Raw genomic sequence first — 16,245 nt, forward strand, 5'->3', positions numbered from 1 at the left:
ACCGGCGTCTAAAACGCTGGTCCTAATAGATGTGGCCCCAAATATTTTAGATTTTTTGCCTTCTTGTTATTTTAGATTTTTGGGAAAAGGATTGCTGACTGACAGGGATTATGACCACTGGCACAAGCAGCGAAGAATCATGGATCCTGCCTTCAGCAGACCGTAAGTGCAATACAAGCAGGATCACATGTAATCCACTAAACAAGGAGCAGTAGGAGCCAAAACCACCGCGTGAACGCAGCTTAATTCAGGCTTTATATTAGAACGTGTATCAAGAGCAAGTAAAACCAAGATGATCTTCTTGGGACCGCCATCAAACTCCCTGCTGATGTTGACATTGTTTTCCAGGTATCTAATGGGGTTGATGGGAACGTTCAATGAAAAGGCGGAAGAGCTAATGGAGAAGCTGAATGAAAAGGCAGATAATAAAACAGAAGTTAAAATGCATGACTTTTTGAATAGAATGACCCTAGATGTGATTGCCAAGGTAAACACTGTCTGCAAAACCTATAGCTACAGTCTCTTCCCAGGTAGTGAGGCAACTTGCTGTAATACTGCCCTCTATGTACCTGAATATAACTAGTATAATACTGCCCTCTATGTACCTGAATATAACTAGTATAATACTGCCCCTATGTACAAGAATATAACTACTATAATACTGCCTCCTATGTACAAGAATATAACTACTATAATACTGCTACTATGTACAAGAATATAACTACTATAATACTGCTCCTATGTACAAGAATATAACTACTATAATACTGCTCCTATGTACAAGAATATAACTACTATAATACTGCCTCCTATGTACAAGAATATAACTACTATAATACTGTTCCTATGTACAATAATATAACTACTATAATACTGCTCCTATGTACAAGAATATATCTACTATAATACTGCCTCCTATGTACAAGAATATAACTACTATAATACTGCCTCCTATGTACAAGAATATAACTACTATAATACTGCCTCCTATGTACAAGAATATAACTACTATAATACTGCTCCTATGTACAAGAATATATCTACTATAATACTGCCTCCTATGTACAAGAATATAACTACTATAATACTGTTCCTATGTACAATAATATAACTACTATAATACTGCTCCTATGTACAAGAATATAACTACTATAATACTGCCTCCTATGTACAAGAATATAACTACTATAATACTGCTCCTATGTACATGAATATAACTGCTATAATACTGCTCCTATGTACAAGAATATAACTACTATAATACTGCTCCTATGTACAAGAATATAACTACTATAATACTACCTCCTATATACAAGAATATAACTACTATAATACTGCTCCTATGTACAAGAATATAGCTACTATAATACTGCCTCCTATGTACAAGAATATAACTACTATAATACTGCTCCTATGTACAAGAATATAACTACTATAATACTGCTCCTATGTACAAGAATATAACTGCTATAATACTGCTCCTATGTACAAGAATATAACTACTATAATACTGCCTCCTATGTACAAGAATATAACTACTATAATACTGCTCCTATGTACAAGAATGTAACTACTATAATACTGCTCCTATGTACAATAATATAACTACTATAATACTGCTCCTGTGTACAAGAATATAACTACTATAATACTGCCTCCTATGTACAAGAATATAACTACTATAATACTGCTCCTATGTACAAGAATATAACTACTATAATACTGCTCCTATGTACAAGAATATAACTACTATAATACTGCTCATATGTACAAGAATATAACTACTATAATACTGCTCCTATGTACAAGAATATATCTACTATAATACTGCCTCCTATGTACAAGAATATAACTACTATAATACTGCCTCCTATGTACAAGAATATAACTACTATAATACTGCTCCTATGTACAAGAATATATCTACTATAATACTGCCTCCTATGTACAAGAATATAACTACTATAATACTGCCTCCTATGTACAAGAATATAACTACTATAATACTGCCTCCTATGTACAAGAATATAACTACTATAATACTGCTCCTATGTACAAGAATATATCTACTATAATACTGCCTCCTATGTACAAGAATATAACTACTATAATACTGCCTCCTATGTACAAGAATATAACTACTATAATACTGCTCCTATGTACAGGAATATAATTGATAGTGCTCCACTACTATGGAGGAATGTTTTTTTCTCCCGTATAGCTGTTGTTAGCGGTTGTCTCTGTTACTCCTCAGGTGGCATTTGACATGGAGCTGAATGCCTTACATGACGACAAGACACCATTCCCAAGGGCCATTCTCATGGCTATGAGAGGGTTAATCGAGTTGAGGGAACCTCTTGGACAGGTGTGTATTCTCCTCTATAGTGTTATTCTGTTACAATATTGAAGTTTTTCAGAACTTAAAGGGGTTATCCAGGAACATGTACTGATGACCTATCCTCTGGATAGTCTATGCAAGAAATGCCCAGCACCCGATCTGTGGGTAGCACTGCAGCGGGTAGGATCGGATCCTGTATGTGTAGTGAAGGAATCTGGGTAGGTCATCAGTATGAAATCGGCAGGGGTCCGACCTGTTAGAAGAGGCCGGCGCTCTGTGAGTGGTCTCTCTCCAGGTCATGTGACGTCACCGTATGCCGGTCACATGGCCCCAATGAAGTGAATTGGGCTGAGCACCAGAGCTATAGTGAGCGCGACGTCTCCCTAAAACAGCTGATCGGTGGGGTGCCAGGACCCTGCTGATGTGATCATAATGACCTATCTTATCTGTAATAACAGATGAGAATAGGAACACTCCAGACAAATCTAGGAGATGTGTTATGTCTAGTGCTGGGCTGTAGGGGGCGCTATAAGGATTCTCACTTTGGTGATCTCTGAGTCTCTCTGTCCTTTATTTTGTATGCTGCTTTGCGTCATGGAAATCTTAGATGTAACAGAATATTTTTCTGGACAGTTTATGCCTTCAAAGAAAAAAGTGATCCAAGAAATCCGAGACTCCATCCGCTTGCTGCGTAAGACGGGGAAGGAATGCATTGAGAGGAGGCAGAAGATGGTACAAGATGGTGTGGAGGTTCCTACTGATATACTGACTCAGATACTCAAAGGAGGAGGTAAGCGTGTCACATACCCTTCATTTTATTTTCTTATAATCAGCACAGCCCACTCCTGAAATACTCTGTGCTGCGGGGGACCTTGCTCCTCTCTGTGTTTCTCAGACTGTGACCTGCTCGCATCCCATCACGACATCCTCATTATCACTTGATTATAGGGCTCCATCTACAGCAAGGCCAGGACACTGCTCCTCTGACATACTCTGTGCTGCTGTTGAGATCTTTCTCCATCCAACGACCCCCTGATGTCCTAATGAGTTATTGACCCTTTCATGGCCAGTCTGTCTTACCTCTGCACTAAATTTCTACTCCACTTTATTTTTACAGCTCTGGAAGACGACTGCGACATCGAGCTCCTAATCGATAACTTCATCACGTTCTTCATAGCTGGTAAGTCCAGTAATTCTATGGTATGGACATATCTTGCAACAAGAGAGGGGGCAAAATATAAACCAGGCACCACCCTTACCCCCTAAAGACCTGATTTCACCCCCCTCCCTTCCCCCACCCGTCCTCCCGCTGTGCATTCAGACCAAGAGCGTCGTTGTGACTTCCCTGCCTGTAATGTCCGGGAGTGCACTAGAGAAGAAGCTCTCTGAAAGCCACTGAGTCCTGGGGTGAATGATATAGTTCACATTGTCTCTGTGTCCTCTCACTCAGGGCAAGAAACGACCGCTAATCAATTAGCATTTGCTGTCCAAGAATTGGCCCGGCATCCCGAGATTTTGCAAAAGTGAGTCACCCTGTACCTGAAAATGAAACTACGGAGGTGAGAGGTAGTGAACGACCCCTGCAGTGCTAGAGATGGGGTATGCAGAGATACGAAGTATGATAGAGCACGCCAAAGCAAACCTATGACTATGTTATGCATAGGGCAGGGCCTAAGGGGGTGGAACAGCAAAGAGAGAATATCCGTGTCATGCTCCACCCCCTCGAATCCTGAACTGAATATAACAGTGTGTCAGTTTTTCCTGGAATGTTCCTTTAAGAAGCAGGGAATGATACGTGGGGAACAGATGCCCTATATACACAGCAAGCCATGAGCTCTGTTCACATAGCAGTCAGTATTCTTCTCTTTGCATGTGCAGGGTCCAGGCTGAAGTGGACGAGGTCATTGGTTCCAGGCGATACGTTGAGACTGACGACCTTCCTAAATTACGGTACCTGTCCCAGGTAAAGAAGGAAATAACCTGCAGTCTTACCATTACATGGGGCAGTACCACATCGCACCAGCAGGTGGTGCTGCATCCACACATTTTGCACTAGCTACTTCTTGCACACTGTAACGCAGATACAGCTGTGTGTCACTAACTAAAACAGTATGGAAGAGGCAAATTAACATCCACTACATAAAATATAATAGCATTTTATTTAGGTTGCGTTGAATGAATGATACTTTTTGGATTTCACTTTCATTTGTCTTCCCCAGGTCCTGAAAGAGACCCTGAGGCTGTACCCCCCTGTCCCAGGAACCCCCAGATTATTAGAGGATGATTTTACAGTCGGGGGTGTCAAGATTCCTAAAAACACAACAGTGGCGGTATTCTGCATTTTATTGTCTTCACGTCTTATTCTGAAGATCCTTGCTTGCTGTCAGTGAATAGGGACCTTCTTGTTCTTGAAAATCTGCTTTTACCAAGTCCAGCTCACACTGATGATGGGTTTGTGTAGTACAGATGGAGTCCAAGACAGGAGACAGATTTCTGCTGCTGCCAGAGGAGCCACCTTATGCCCCAGGACCCAGGTGCCACTGCTTTCTCTGCACCCCTATAGCTATGGCCCCTGGCTACTGCGTGTAGTTCACTGAAAGTTGCCACGACCGCTACACTGCAATAAAAGCAATCAATTCAGGACTTGGCCAAAAAGGGTTTCACGCCTATGGATCTGCAAACAAAAATGTTCCAATTCACTGACAGCAAGCCGAGACCTTAATTGGTAAAGTTTAATATAAGCTTACAGTTCGTACATACAGCAGATGACTTCTTTGCCTCTTCATTTGTTTAGGTCTACTCCTATATCACCGGGAGGTTGGAGGAATTCTTCAAAGATCCACTTACCTTCGACCCTGACCGATTTAGCCGAGACGCCCCGAAGTAAGTTATAGGTCAATATAAGATACAGGGCAGACTGACACTGGGACACTGTTTGCAGATTGCAGAGACGCTTGGGCTCCAGCACCTCTGGGGACACCAAAATAACGGATCCGGTATTTATCTTTTTCTCATTTTTGAAGGTCTGTGCATGGGCAAACCGCAAAACCGGATCCTTTTTTCCGGAACACTTGGGGCCGGATCCAGCATTAATGCATTTCAATGTAAATAATGCCGGAACCGGCATTCCGGCAAGTGTTCCGGAATTTTGGATGGAGAAAATACTGCAGCATGCTGCGGTATTTTCTCCGTCCAAATACCGTACAGTGACTGAACTGAAGACATCCTGATGCATCCTGAACGGATTGCTCTCCATTCAGAATGTATGGGGATAAAACTGATCAGTTCTTTTCCGGTATAGAGCCCCTAGGACGGAACTCAGTGCGGGAAAAGAAAAACGCTACTGTGAAAGTACCCTAAGACGTACACTCTATAGAGGCAAAGTGGTAGGAAATTTTAATGAAGACATCCTGATGCATCCTGAACGGATTTCTCTCCTTTCAGAATGCATTAGGATAAAACTGATCAGTTTTTTCCCGGTATTGAAATCCTAGGACGGAACTCGATACCGGAAAAGAAAAACGCTAGTGTGAAAGTACCCTAATAGTATAAGTTTCCTGCAGGGGGAGCAAGTCACTGCAACCTGATCTCATTGGGAGTCATCCTAGGAAAATGGACAACCCCTTTAAATGGGTTATGACATAATTGATGTAAGAAATGAAAATCCGAAATCATATAGTACACCATAATTTCTTTCTAACAAAGCTAGAACCAGCCCTGGACCTCACATGGATCCACAGATCTCCCCATTCATTGCTCCAATTGTTATGTTATATTTATTTCAGGCTGGCAGCTCAGGGGGCATGACCTTTTTGCTGCAGCTCTCTCCCTATTACAGCTCAGGAGGTGTGTCCTTTCCGCTGCAGCTCTCTCCCTATTACAGCTCAGGAGGTGTGTCCTTTCCGCTGCAGCTCTCTCCCTATTACAGCTGAGGAGGTGTGTCCTTTCCGCTGCAGCTCTCTCCCTATTACAGCTCAGGAGGTGTGTCCTTTCCGCTGCAGCTCTCTCCCTATCGCAGCTCAGGGAACGTGTCTTTCTTCTGCAGCCCTTTCCCTGTAACTGCCAAAGCTTCTAACAGAAGATAAACTGAGCATGTATGACCTCAATGAGGTGGACAAGAAATAAGTAAAAGAACAAAAACAGCAGGTGGCGCTATACAGATAGTTTTTTGAATAGATCAGTAGTTATACTTCATTTTTAATTACATGCATTCACAAAAGTATTCGGATTCAAGCGCTGGTTTGAAATATGTAAAATATTTTTCGTGGCAGAACCTCTATAAGCTATGGATTGTATATGAAATGTCTAAAGGGTTTTTCCTTTTTCTTCCTCACAGACCGTACTTCACCTATTTCCCGTTTTCCCTCGGATCGCGCTCTTGCATAGGACAAATATTTTCACAGGTACAGAGATAGTTTTCGGTTTCATTGATTCCCATTCTGTTGATTTCGAAGAAATTGCCCTTTGTTCAAAAATGTCTCCAAATGCATCACTTGAAGGAAATCCGCTCCAGGCTGATACATTTTTACCTGCGTTGATACATTGTAACAGATTGTCAGGACAGGAGAGAGTTTCTGGTGATGTATTTAGATCACAGAGGATTTTGTAGACTGGGTACAATGGTAACAAACCCTCAGCTGTGAGAAGCATTTGGACTGTGGTGGTTCTTAAGCTTCTGGAAGTAAATAAGAATGTTCTCATTTACTGACCGCAAGCAGAGATCTTGGAAATGGTAATGAAGAAGTCTGTTCCTGTGATCATGAAGATAAATGTCTGACATTTTTAACACTTCAATGCAGATGGAGGCAAAAGTTGTGATGGCGAAGCTGCTGCAGAGATTCGACTTCGAGCTGGTGGAGGATCAGACATTTAAGATCCTGGATACGGGGACCCTGCGTCCCATGGAGGGTGCCAGGTGTCGTCTCAGAGCCAGGGAGAGGCAGTAAAGCACTGAAAACAGAGACCTGTTCAATTCCTTCTTTGATACAAATTGTTGATTTAAAAGGTAATATAAAAATTGTGTTTTAAAACTTTTTTGTACAAAAAAAATATACAAATTCTCAATTATATATTATCAGGGTGGAGTGCGTCATTATCCAGTATAATGCTCTGTATAATGTTTTAAAGGGGTTTTCCAAGACTTATATACGATGACCTATTCTATAGATAGGTCATCAGTATCTGATCGGTGGGGGTCCGACACCCGGGACCCCCGCCGATCAGCTGTTTGAGAAGGCAACAGCGCTCGTGTAGAGCCACGGCCTTCCCGCAGCTTTCCCTAGGCCAGTGACATGGCCCCATAGAAGTTTATGGGGCAGGGTGCAGTACCAAGCACGGCCACTATGCAATGTACGGCGCTGTGCTTCGTGAGCTGCAAGAAGTGCCGCTGCCTTCTCAAACAGCTGATCTGTGGGGGTCCCGAGTGTCAGACCCCCACTGATCAGATACTGATGACCTATCCAGAGGATAGCTCATCATTATGTAAGTCTCGGGAAATCCTTTTAAAGGGACACTCCAGGCAAAACTGAGGCATTGTATGAATCCTAGTGCAGGGCCTAAAGGGGCGGAGCATGACACAGGGATTCTCTCTTTGGTGGTCTTTGCATTTGTCATACTCTCCTCTCTTAGGCCCTGCACTAGGCATAAAGTCATATGCGAGGAGCCTGTACTGAGCGTGCATGAGCCCTAGCACAGGAGTTTTTATGGAGTGTTCCTTTAAGTATTGTGCTCTCCTGCTTTAGTTCTGCGCCCTGAGAACTTCTTCTAATTTTCACCAAGACACAGAAGTCTCCGATTTGCCTGGTCAATAAATGTCGGCCTCGGGTCAGGTGGCACCGCAGAGCCCGCTGCGGCCAGGAGCGCTCTGCAGCTAATTGCTAGGTGATGGAGTAATACCTTTTCCCTAACAGCCGCTAGTTAAACAATTACAGAGAATTAGCGGCTGGGGCTTTGATGTCTCAGTCCAATGAGCAGGCAGTATTAACCCTTTGTCACCCCGGACTGTTCAGGAGCAGCCTCCACTGTACCAGTAGCTGGAAGGTTTACTGGGCTGAGTAGTGTAACTAGGCATACATACCTATTTCCCATGACCTCCCCATCAATATGCATATGAAGCTGCATGGTAATTTCCGGGGGATAGGAAGGCAAACCGAATCTGCCGCTAAAGTAAACAGTTCGGTGACCTCAGCAGGATGCGGGACAGTCGCTGTGCCGCGCTTCGGGCAGGACTGTGAATGGTGCATTCTGAGTGTCTGCGTATATGGGGCGTAGATACCGTGCTGCAACGAGGATTTATGATATGTTTATGGCAATTGTGGCTATTTTTCTATGTAACTTCACCACTAGGGGGCGCTGAGCTCATCAGTAGAATATGGGCTGTAAAGGCGGCTCTAGCTCCGCCATGGGGTTCACAGTGAGATCAGAAGAGTTAAAAATGTTGGGGTGAACTAGTGTAAGGGTCACAATGGAGGGGATTGGATGGCATTAACCAGCACTGAGGGGAGGTGGGGGCATAGAGAGTTGGTCAGTGGTAGAGGATCGGGATTAATAGATGATGGGGGTCATTCTGTAGCAGCTGCAGTGGGTGGCGGGTGATCTGCTTGTTCTATGGGGTTAGCCACGTCTCTGCTATATTGATGACGGCATTTAATGTGTCAGCCAGTCTCCAATATGCGATGCTCTGCATAGCTGCGAGGCACTAGGGGGAGCTCACTGCATATGGAGTCACACAGCTAGTATTGAAATCAGTAGGAGCCGTATTCATCTGTATGAGATGAGCTCCCCCTAGTGGTGGCAGCAGATAACCACCATGACAGTGTTACAGTAAACAGGGGAAACAATTTGTTTTTAGTCCCCCTCAAACCATGGATCCTACGGTAGACATTTCCCCTACCTCTATGGTAGGTACATCACTGATGTGTATTTAGATGTGTTTTTTGCATCCGCAAATTGTGCGTCCGCTAAAAAAAACTGATGCGGCATCCGTTTTTTTGGGAAGGTCTGTTTTTTTCCACAGATCCCTTGTAATAAATGGCTATCCTTGTCCGCATATGTGAAAAAAGTAGGACATGCACTATTTTTTTTGCTAAAGGGAAACACGGACAACGGACACGGAACACAAACGGAAGAACTATCAGTATTTTTTTGCTGACCCATTGAAATGAATGGGTCTTCATCCTATCCGCAAAAAAAAAACGGAACGGAGGCCGAGAAAAACAACTGTCGTGTGCATGAGGCTTTAGGCTGTGTTGTGCTGCTGCTTTATGCTACAATTCCTAGTCCACATTGCATTTTGTAAAGCGGCAGTTTTATTTTTTGTTTTTCTCTTATTGACTTCAATGGAGGAGAAATCCGTCGTGGGGTTGTATTTGCTGTCACAGGCTGCAGCACGCACCCACCATTCTCTCCACACCTAGCAATTCATGACGTCAACCACCAGCAGCGAAATGAACATCTGTGCAGCACATCACACAGGTGGGGCTACGGCTGCGGCACATGTTGGGGGAAGGTGTTTAGCGCATGTTGAGGTTCTAGCATCACTTCCTGGGGTGCTGGATGTACACAGGTAGTATGGTGGTAGTATGCATTGGGGGTGCGGCATGCATCTCTTGGGGGGATGTGGCTGGTACATGTGTGGATATATACAGTGCTGCCCATAATTATTCATACCCCCGGCAAATTTTGACTTAAAGTTACTTTTATTTAACCAGCAAGTCATTTCTTGACGGGAAATGACATAGGTGTCTCCCAAAAGATAATAAGACGATGTACAAGAGGTATTATTGTGGAAAAAAAAAAATTCGCAGCTTTTATTTACATTTGAGCAAAAAGTGTCCAGTCCAAAATTATTCCTACCCTTCTCAAACTGTCACAGTCTGTGGGAAAATCAAAAGTTCTACACCATTCCAAATAGTCCAAGCTGTTCTAAAGCATCCTAATTACCCCGATTAATTGGGAACAGCTGTTTTATTCAACTCAACAGGTGAAAACCAGCAGCTCTCTGCAGTTGGTTTGTGGACAGTCATGGCTAAGACAAAGGAGCTCAGTGAGGACCTGCGGCTGCGCATTGTGGCCGCTCACAAGTCAGGAAGGAGCTACAAGGCCATTTCTAAATGTTTTCAAGTTCCAGTGGCTACAGTGCAAAGTATTATTAAAAAATACAAGATGTTCTGCACTGTGGAAAATCTCAGAGGACGTGGTCGGAAGCCAAAAGTGACACCTGTGCTGGCCAGGAGGATAGTTAGACAGGTGAAAAAGAACCCAAGGATCACCACCAAGGCCGTCCTGGTGAATCTGGGCTCTGCTGGTGGCAATGTCTCAAGGCAGACAATCCAACGGACGCTGCACAATGCAGACCAAGGAGGACGCCACTTCTCCAGATAAGGCACACAAAAGCTCGCTTGGCCTTTGCAAAAGCTCATCTGGTCAAAGAAGAAGACTTCTGGTCTTCTGTGTTATGGTCAGATGAAACAAAAATTGAATTGTTTGGTCCCAATGATGTTTCCTTCATTTGGCGTAAAGAAGGAGAAGCCTTCAACCCAAAGAACACCATCCCCACTGTCAAACATGGTGGTGGGAACCTAATGCTTTGGCGGGGGGGGGGGGGGTTTCGGCCAATGGACCAGGGAACCTAATCACAGTAAACGGCACCATGAAAAAAGAGCAATACATGAGGATTCTCACCGACAACATCAGGCCGTCTGCAGAGAAACTTGGCCTTGGGCACCAGAAGACATTTCAGCATGACCATGACCCAAAACACACAGCAAAAGTGGTGAAGCAATGGTTAGCAGACAACAACATTAACGCTTTGGAGTGGCCCAGCCAGAGTCCAGACTTGAATCCAATTGAGAATCTGACGAGGGAGCTCAAGATCAGGGTGATGGCAAGAAGACCCTCCGACCTGAAAGATTTGGAGCTCATTGCGGAAGATAAATGGGCAAAAATACCTGTGGAGACAAAAAGCTGGTCTGCAATTATAGGAAGCGTCTGAGGATATGAATAATTTTGGACTGGACACTTTTTGCTCAAATGTAAATAAAAGCTGAGAAATGTTTTTCCCCCACAATAATGCCTCTTGTACATCATCTTATTATCTTTTGGGAGACACCTATGTCATTTCCCGTCAAAAAATTACTTTCTGGTTGAATAAAAGTAACTTTAAGTCAAAATTTGCCAGGGGTATGAATAATTATGGGCAGCACTGTACATGTGCCTTATATTGGGCAGGCCCCTACCTAGTTCAGTTACAATTAATGCATATCACCCCCTACATTGCACCCAAAAAATGAATACAGATCTCACCCAGACTATGCTTTCTAAATATATGCAGACCCCTAAATACAGACCCAGACTCCCTAACAAATATAGATCCCAGACCAGAGCCCCTAAATAAAGACTGACCCCAGACTAGAAACAGAAATTGATAAGGATCCAAAAAACGTATACAGATCCGAGACCATACCCCCTAAACTAATACAGAACAAGACCCCCTAAATGAGTATAGGCCCCCTAAACTAATACAAATCTAGTCTAGACCCGTAAACTAATGCGGACCTCAGACCGAATGCCCTAAACACAGATCCCAGACCCCTAAATAAAGATCCTAGAAAAGGGGTTATGCCATGATTGATGCAAAAAATGAAAAGCAGACATCATACAGTACGTGACAATACCTTTCTAAAATAAAGCTGGACCCAGCCCTGTACCTCACTTGGATCCAGAGATCTCCACAATCATTGCTCCAATGGCTCTGCTAGATTATCTTCAGCCTGGTAGCTCGGGGGGGTGTCCTTTCTGCTGCACCTTTTGACAGTTAAATATTTAAACTGAGCGCGTGCAACCAGTGAGACTGACAAAAAAAAATAAGGTAAAGAACAAACAGCAGGTGGCGCTATACAGATATATTTTATTTGATAGCTTAGTGGCTATATTAAATTTTTAATTACATGCAATTAAAAAAGTATTTACATCCAGGTGCTGGTTTGAAAAATGTAGAACATGTTTCATTACACAACCCCGTTAAGCTAATACTGATCCAGTACAGACCCTCTAAACCACAGTAGTACCGACCTTAGACTAGACCACCTGAATTAATAGAGACCCCGACTGCAGATACCTCTCTTTGCTCTAGGAGTCTGCAGACCTCTTCAGTCTCAGGCCCCATGAGCGGTGCTGGTTCGGACATCAGGACGTCGTCTGTGGCGGTTCCTGGCAGAGTTCAGGACTCGGGACCTGGGAGACATGACCTCTGCTCCAGGAGGTCTTCCCTTTTTTCCAGGACAGTTGGTTAGTATGGATATATATGTTGCACCGCTGGCAGCGGGCATTGGTGGCATGTCACAGCCAGAAAAAAGCAGGTAAAGCAGCTCTACAATGGAAGAACCCCAGCAAACAGCTCCCCGTATCTCAGCTTCCTGGACTCTTATGAATTCTGTATTTTTTACTTTCACATGTTAGGGTTAACACTCTAATAAACTTTTTTTTTGCATCTGATCAGAGGGATGACTTATTTTTTATTAATTTATTGTCCAAATAATACTGCCTTTCAAGGCAATACAGTGTGCAAATAAAGCCGCCATATAGTGCCCACATGACAGATACTGCCCACGCCATACTGGCACAGTCTTGCAGCAGATGAAGTAAGTTTGGTCTTATGATGAGGATGTCCATCCCCAGGCCTCCTACAGAACCAGTCCTGTTCCTCAGCCTCAAGATCTGACTCTATGAGCTCATTGCTGTCACCAGGGGGTTAAATCCATCTCCAAACCAAACTTTCCTGGGGGCCAATAAAATATTCCAAGTGAAGATGTGCCAGGAAAGTTGGGTGTTGGCGGGATGAATCACCTGCCTCATGAAAGGCTGCAACACCTTCCTGATAAATCATGGACGTGTCGGTGAGAAGAGGCAGAGACGGCCGAGTCCTGTGTGCGGATTTATTCTCCGTCATATTGAATTTTCTTTTTATTTCTTTGCACCAGAAGTGAGACGTGTATATTTGCGGTATTTTTACTGCCAGCCACCCATGGAGGAGCCAGGCTGGTAAACATGGCAGTCCACAGAGCTGGGACAAGGCCTTCGTGCTGCGTTTTATGACTTGTTATTGTCAGTCTGTGATCTCTCGCTCTGCTGAAACACTCTGCGCTGTAGAGGATGGCACCCTGCTGCTGTATCAAAGAATCGCCCAGCTGGACAGGTCACCATCGCCCAGATGGACTGCTCTCAAAAGATACTCTGTGCTGCTGGGAACGCTGCTCATCATCATCACATGAAGATCATTACACACCTCTGCTGAAATACTCTGTGCTGCTGGGGGACCCTATGCCTTCCACTATGTGTTTTCCCACCTGTCTACATTCCCCCTCCCCCATACACAGTATTGCCCCGGTCACATGAAGCCCTGTCCTCATTAACAGCATCAGCAAAAAAATACTCTGTGCTGCTGGGGAATACGGCTCACCCTATGACCTCCTTCATGTCTCCACTCTCCTCCTCACTTCATGATGGTGTCGCATACAGCCCCGTCCTCGCTAACATTATTATTATATGCAGGCAGGATATTGCCCCACCCCCCCTCAGATAAGCACTGTCCTCTCCTGAAATACTCTGTGCTGCTGGAACCCCTGCTACTCATTCAAATTGTCTCCATCCTTTCCTCACTTCACATTATTGCTCCTGCCATATCCTTATATCATTGCATGAATGGGCAAGCGCAAGTCGCTGACTCCAGCAAGATCACCACACTCCTCTCCTGAAATACTCTGTCCTGCTGGGGAAGCCTGCCCATCATCATCAGTCTGGGACCTCCCACTTGACTCCATACCCATCCTATCCTGATCACTGCCCCTGCCACTTGAAGCCTTGTCCTCCCTAACATCATCACATAAGTGGATAGCTATCTGCTGCCCCCTATAGGTCAACATAGTTACTGCACCTGCTGCACTTTACTCCTGATATACTGTAGATATATATGTCGCAGGGAAATGATGAAAATTGACATTTTATCAAATCCCTAAGGGAGATGATCAATTCACAGAAGATGTTTAAAATAACATCTCTCTGGGGTGATTTCCCTAAAGAAAGTAAGTGATTTGGTTTTAGTGAAAATATGAAATAAACAAGTAAGAAGTCCTGGAAAAAAAAGAAAGCAGTCGAAGGACCTTTGATTACCTCGTAGACATGTGACCAGTAATGTGACCAGTAATATTGCGATGTTACTGGTCAAATGGTGATGATGTTATCAAAGGTCCTTTATCCCATAGCTCTCACAGTTTGCTGATAAAAGGCCCTAGCGACGCCCCTGATTCTAGGTATATACTATTCTGGCAGGAGGGGGCATATTTCTGTGGGGCACACTCCTGGCCACGGGTTCAGATATAGAAAAAAATAAAAAATAAAACTGACCGAAGTTGTATCCTGAAGAACAGTTTAATAAAACTATTGAACAAGCGGCGTGATAAAGAAAAACCTTTGTGGACTCGCGAAAGGATAGAAGAAGCTATCAGTCATTGAGCAATTTAAATTAGCGACACTACTTAAAGGGGTTCTGCACTTTCATTTATCCTCTGGATAGATCATCAGCTTCTGCTCGGCGGGGGTCCAACACCCGGGACCCCCGCCGATCAGCTGTTTAAGAAGGCAGCAGCGCCGCGGCCTTCTCACTGTTTACCGCCGGCCCAGTGACGTCATGACTAGTATCAACTAGCGTGGGCGGGGCTAAGCTCTGTTCACTTGAATGGAGCTTAGCCCCGCCCACGCTAGTTCATAGTAGTCGTGACGTCACTGGGCCGGCAGTAAACAGTGAGAAGGCCGCGCCGCTGCCTTCTCAAACAGCTGATCGGCGGGGGTCCCAGGTGTCGGACCCCCGCCGATCAGAAGCTGATGATCTATCCAAATGAAAGTGCAGAACCCCTTTAAACTACAACGGACACATAAACAGTACTATTATGGAAAAAAATACGATGTTATGGAAGTAGGTACTAAAAAATCTTTGATTTTGAAGAGAAAGTCTGACTCTGATCCAAATAGCTAAACAATATTATTTCATATTATTATTATATTATCCAAAAATAATAAACTTTTCACTAAAACAGTTAAGGGATTTGATGATCAAATCACTTACTTTCTTTAGGGAACATCATCGTCCGTGAATTGATCATCTCCCTGCGACATATATACCCGGTATATATCATTTTTTTTTTTTTTTTTTTTTACTGGTGGATGAATGTCACGTATAGGCTATAAATGTCCTCTTTCTTGCACACGCCGCTTGTCTAGACCCCCGGCTCTGACAGTGCGGTGATAGGAATATATACAATCGCCAGGAGGTCGCCACATCTGCAGGGGACGCTGCTCGCAGCAAATAACAGGGTCTGTCTTGTCAATATTTGCTTCTGAGACCGATCTACATATCATAGATGGGGCAAAGGTTCAACTGTCACCTACACCCAGACTATATATGTACAGCTGGTGCCGTGTGGGACGATGATTGCGCCCCAACATAGCAGTTATTATACACAGTATGACCTACTGCTCATATATGGCATCCGTTTTTAGCTTTATCAGCCACTTTTATCAAATGTAGGTTTTTTCAGACAGTTTTCCCATAATCTCAAAAGATACATTGCCTAAATAATACCGTGATACAGTATCCAATAAACGGCCATACGGTGCCCACATAACACTGTCCTTATGTTACCCTCACAATCTTGGCATGCATTGCCCAAATAAAACTTCCATTCTTGCCATACAAGCCTAAATAATGCTCTACATAATACCGCCATATAGATCAGTGCAGCTCAGCCCCTTTGATGTGAGTTATGGGTCTATATCAGATAACGTCAGCTCTGTGAAGCGTCAGTCACCATTGCCGGTGCTCTCCTGTCTGACTAATGGAATCTGCAGAAAAT

General features: G+C 43.8%; 1 protein-coding gene across 2 annotated transcripts in view; it reads left to right on the top strand.

The window, feature by feature from the left end:
* The window catches only part of LOC122922206 (cholesterol 24-hydroxylase), a 55,476-nt gene that overhangs the window by 9,182 nt on the left and 30,049 nt on the right, over positions 1 to 16,245 (top strand). The window contains exons 6-17 of one of the 2 annotated variants that reach the window (XM_044272730.1): positions 76 to 162; positions 349 to 487; positions 2,255 to 2,365; positions 2,972 to 3,128; positions 3,456 to 3,518; positions 3,789 to 3,861; positions 4,217 to 4,301; positions 4,558 to 4,668; positions 5,133 to 5,221; positions 6,675 to 6,741; positions 7,138 to 7,343; positions 12,471 to 12,742. In XM_044272730.1, the coding sequence (XP_044128665.1) occupies positions 76 to 162; positions 349 to 487; positions 2,255 to 2,365; positions 2,972 to 3,128; positions 3,456 to 3,518; positions 3,789 to 3,861; positions 4,217 to 4,301; positions 4,558 to 4,668; positions 5,133 to 5,221; positions 6,675 to 6,741; positions 7,138 to 7,284 (1,129 nt within the window). In that variant the 3' untranslated portion in view covers positions 7,285 to 7,343; positions 12,471 to 12,742. Of the gene's footprint in view, positions 1 to 75; positions 163 to 348; positions 488 to 2,254; positions 2,366 to 2,971; positions 3,129 to 3,455; positions 3,519 to 3,788; positions 3,862 to 4,216; positions 4,302 to 4,557; positions 4,669 to 5,132; positions 5,222 to 6,674; positions 6,742 to 7,137; positions 7,344 to 12,470; positions 12,743 to 16,245 lie in introns of those variants that run through there. The other variant, XM_044272729.1, reaches the window with a different exon arrangement.

The sequence above is a fragment of the Bufo gargarizans genome, chromosome 11, assembly GCF_014858855.1.
Source record: "Bufo gargarizans isolate SCDJY-AF-19 chromosome 11, ASM1485885v1, whole genome shotgun sequence".
Taxonomy (NCBI): Eukaryota; Metazoa; Chordata; class Amphibia; order Anura; family Bufonidae; genus Bufo; species Bufo gargarizans.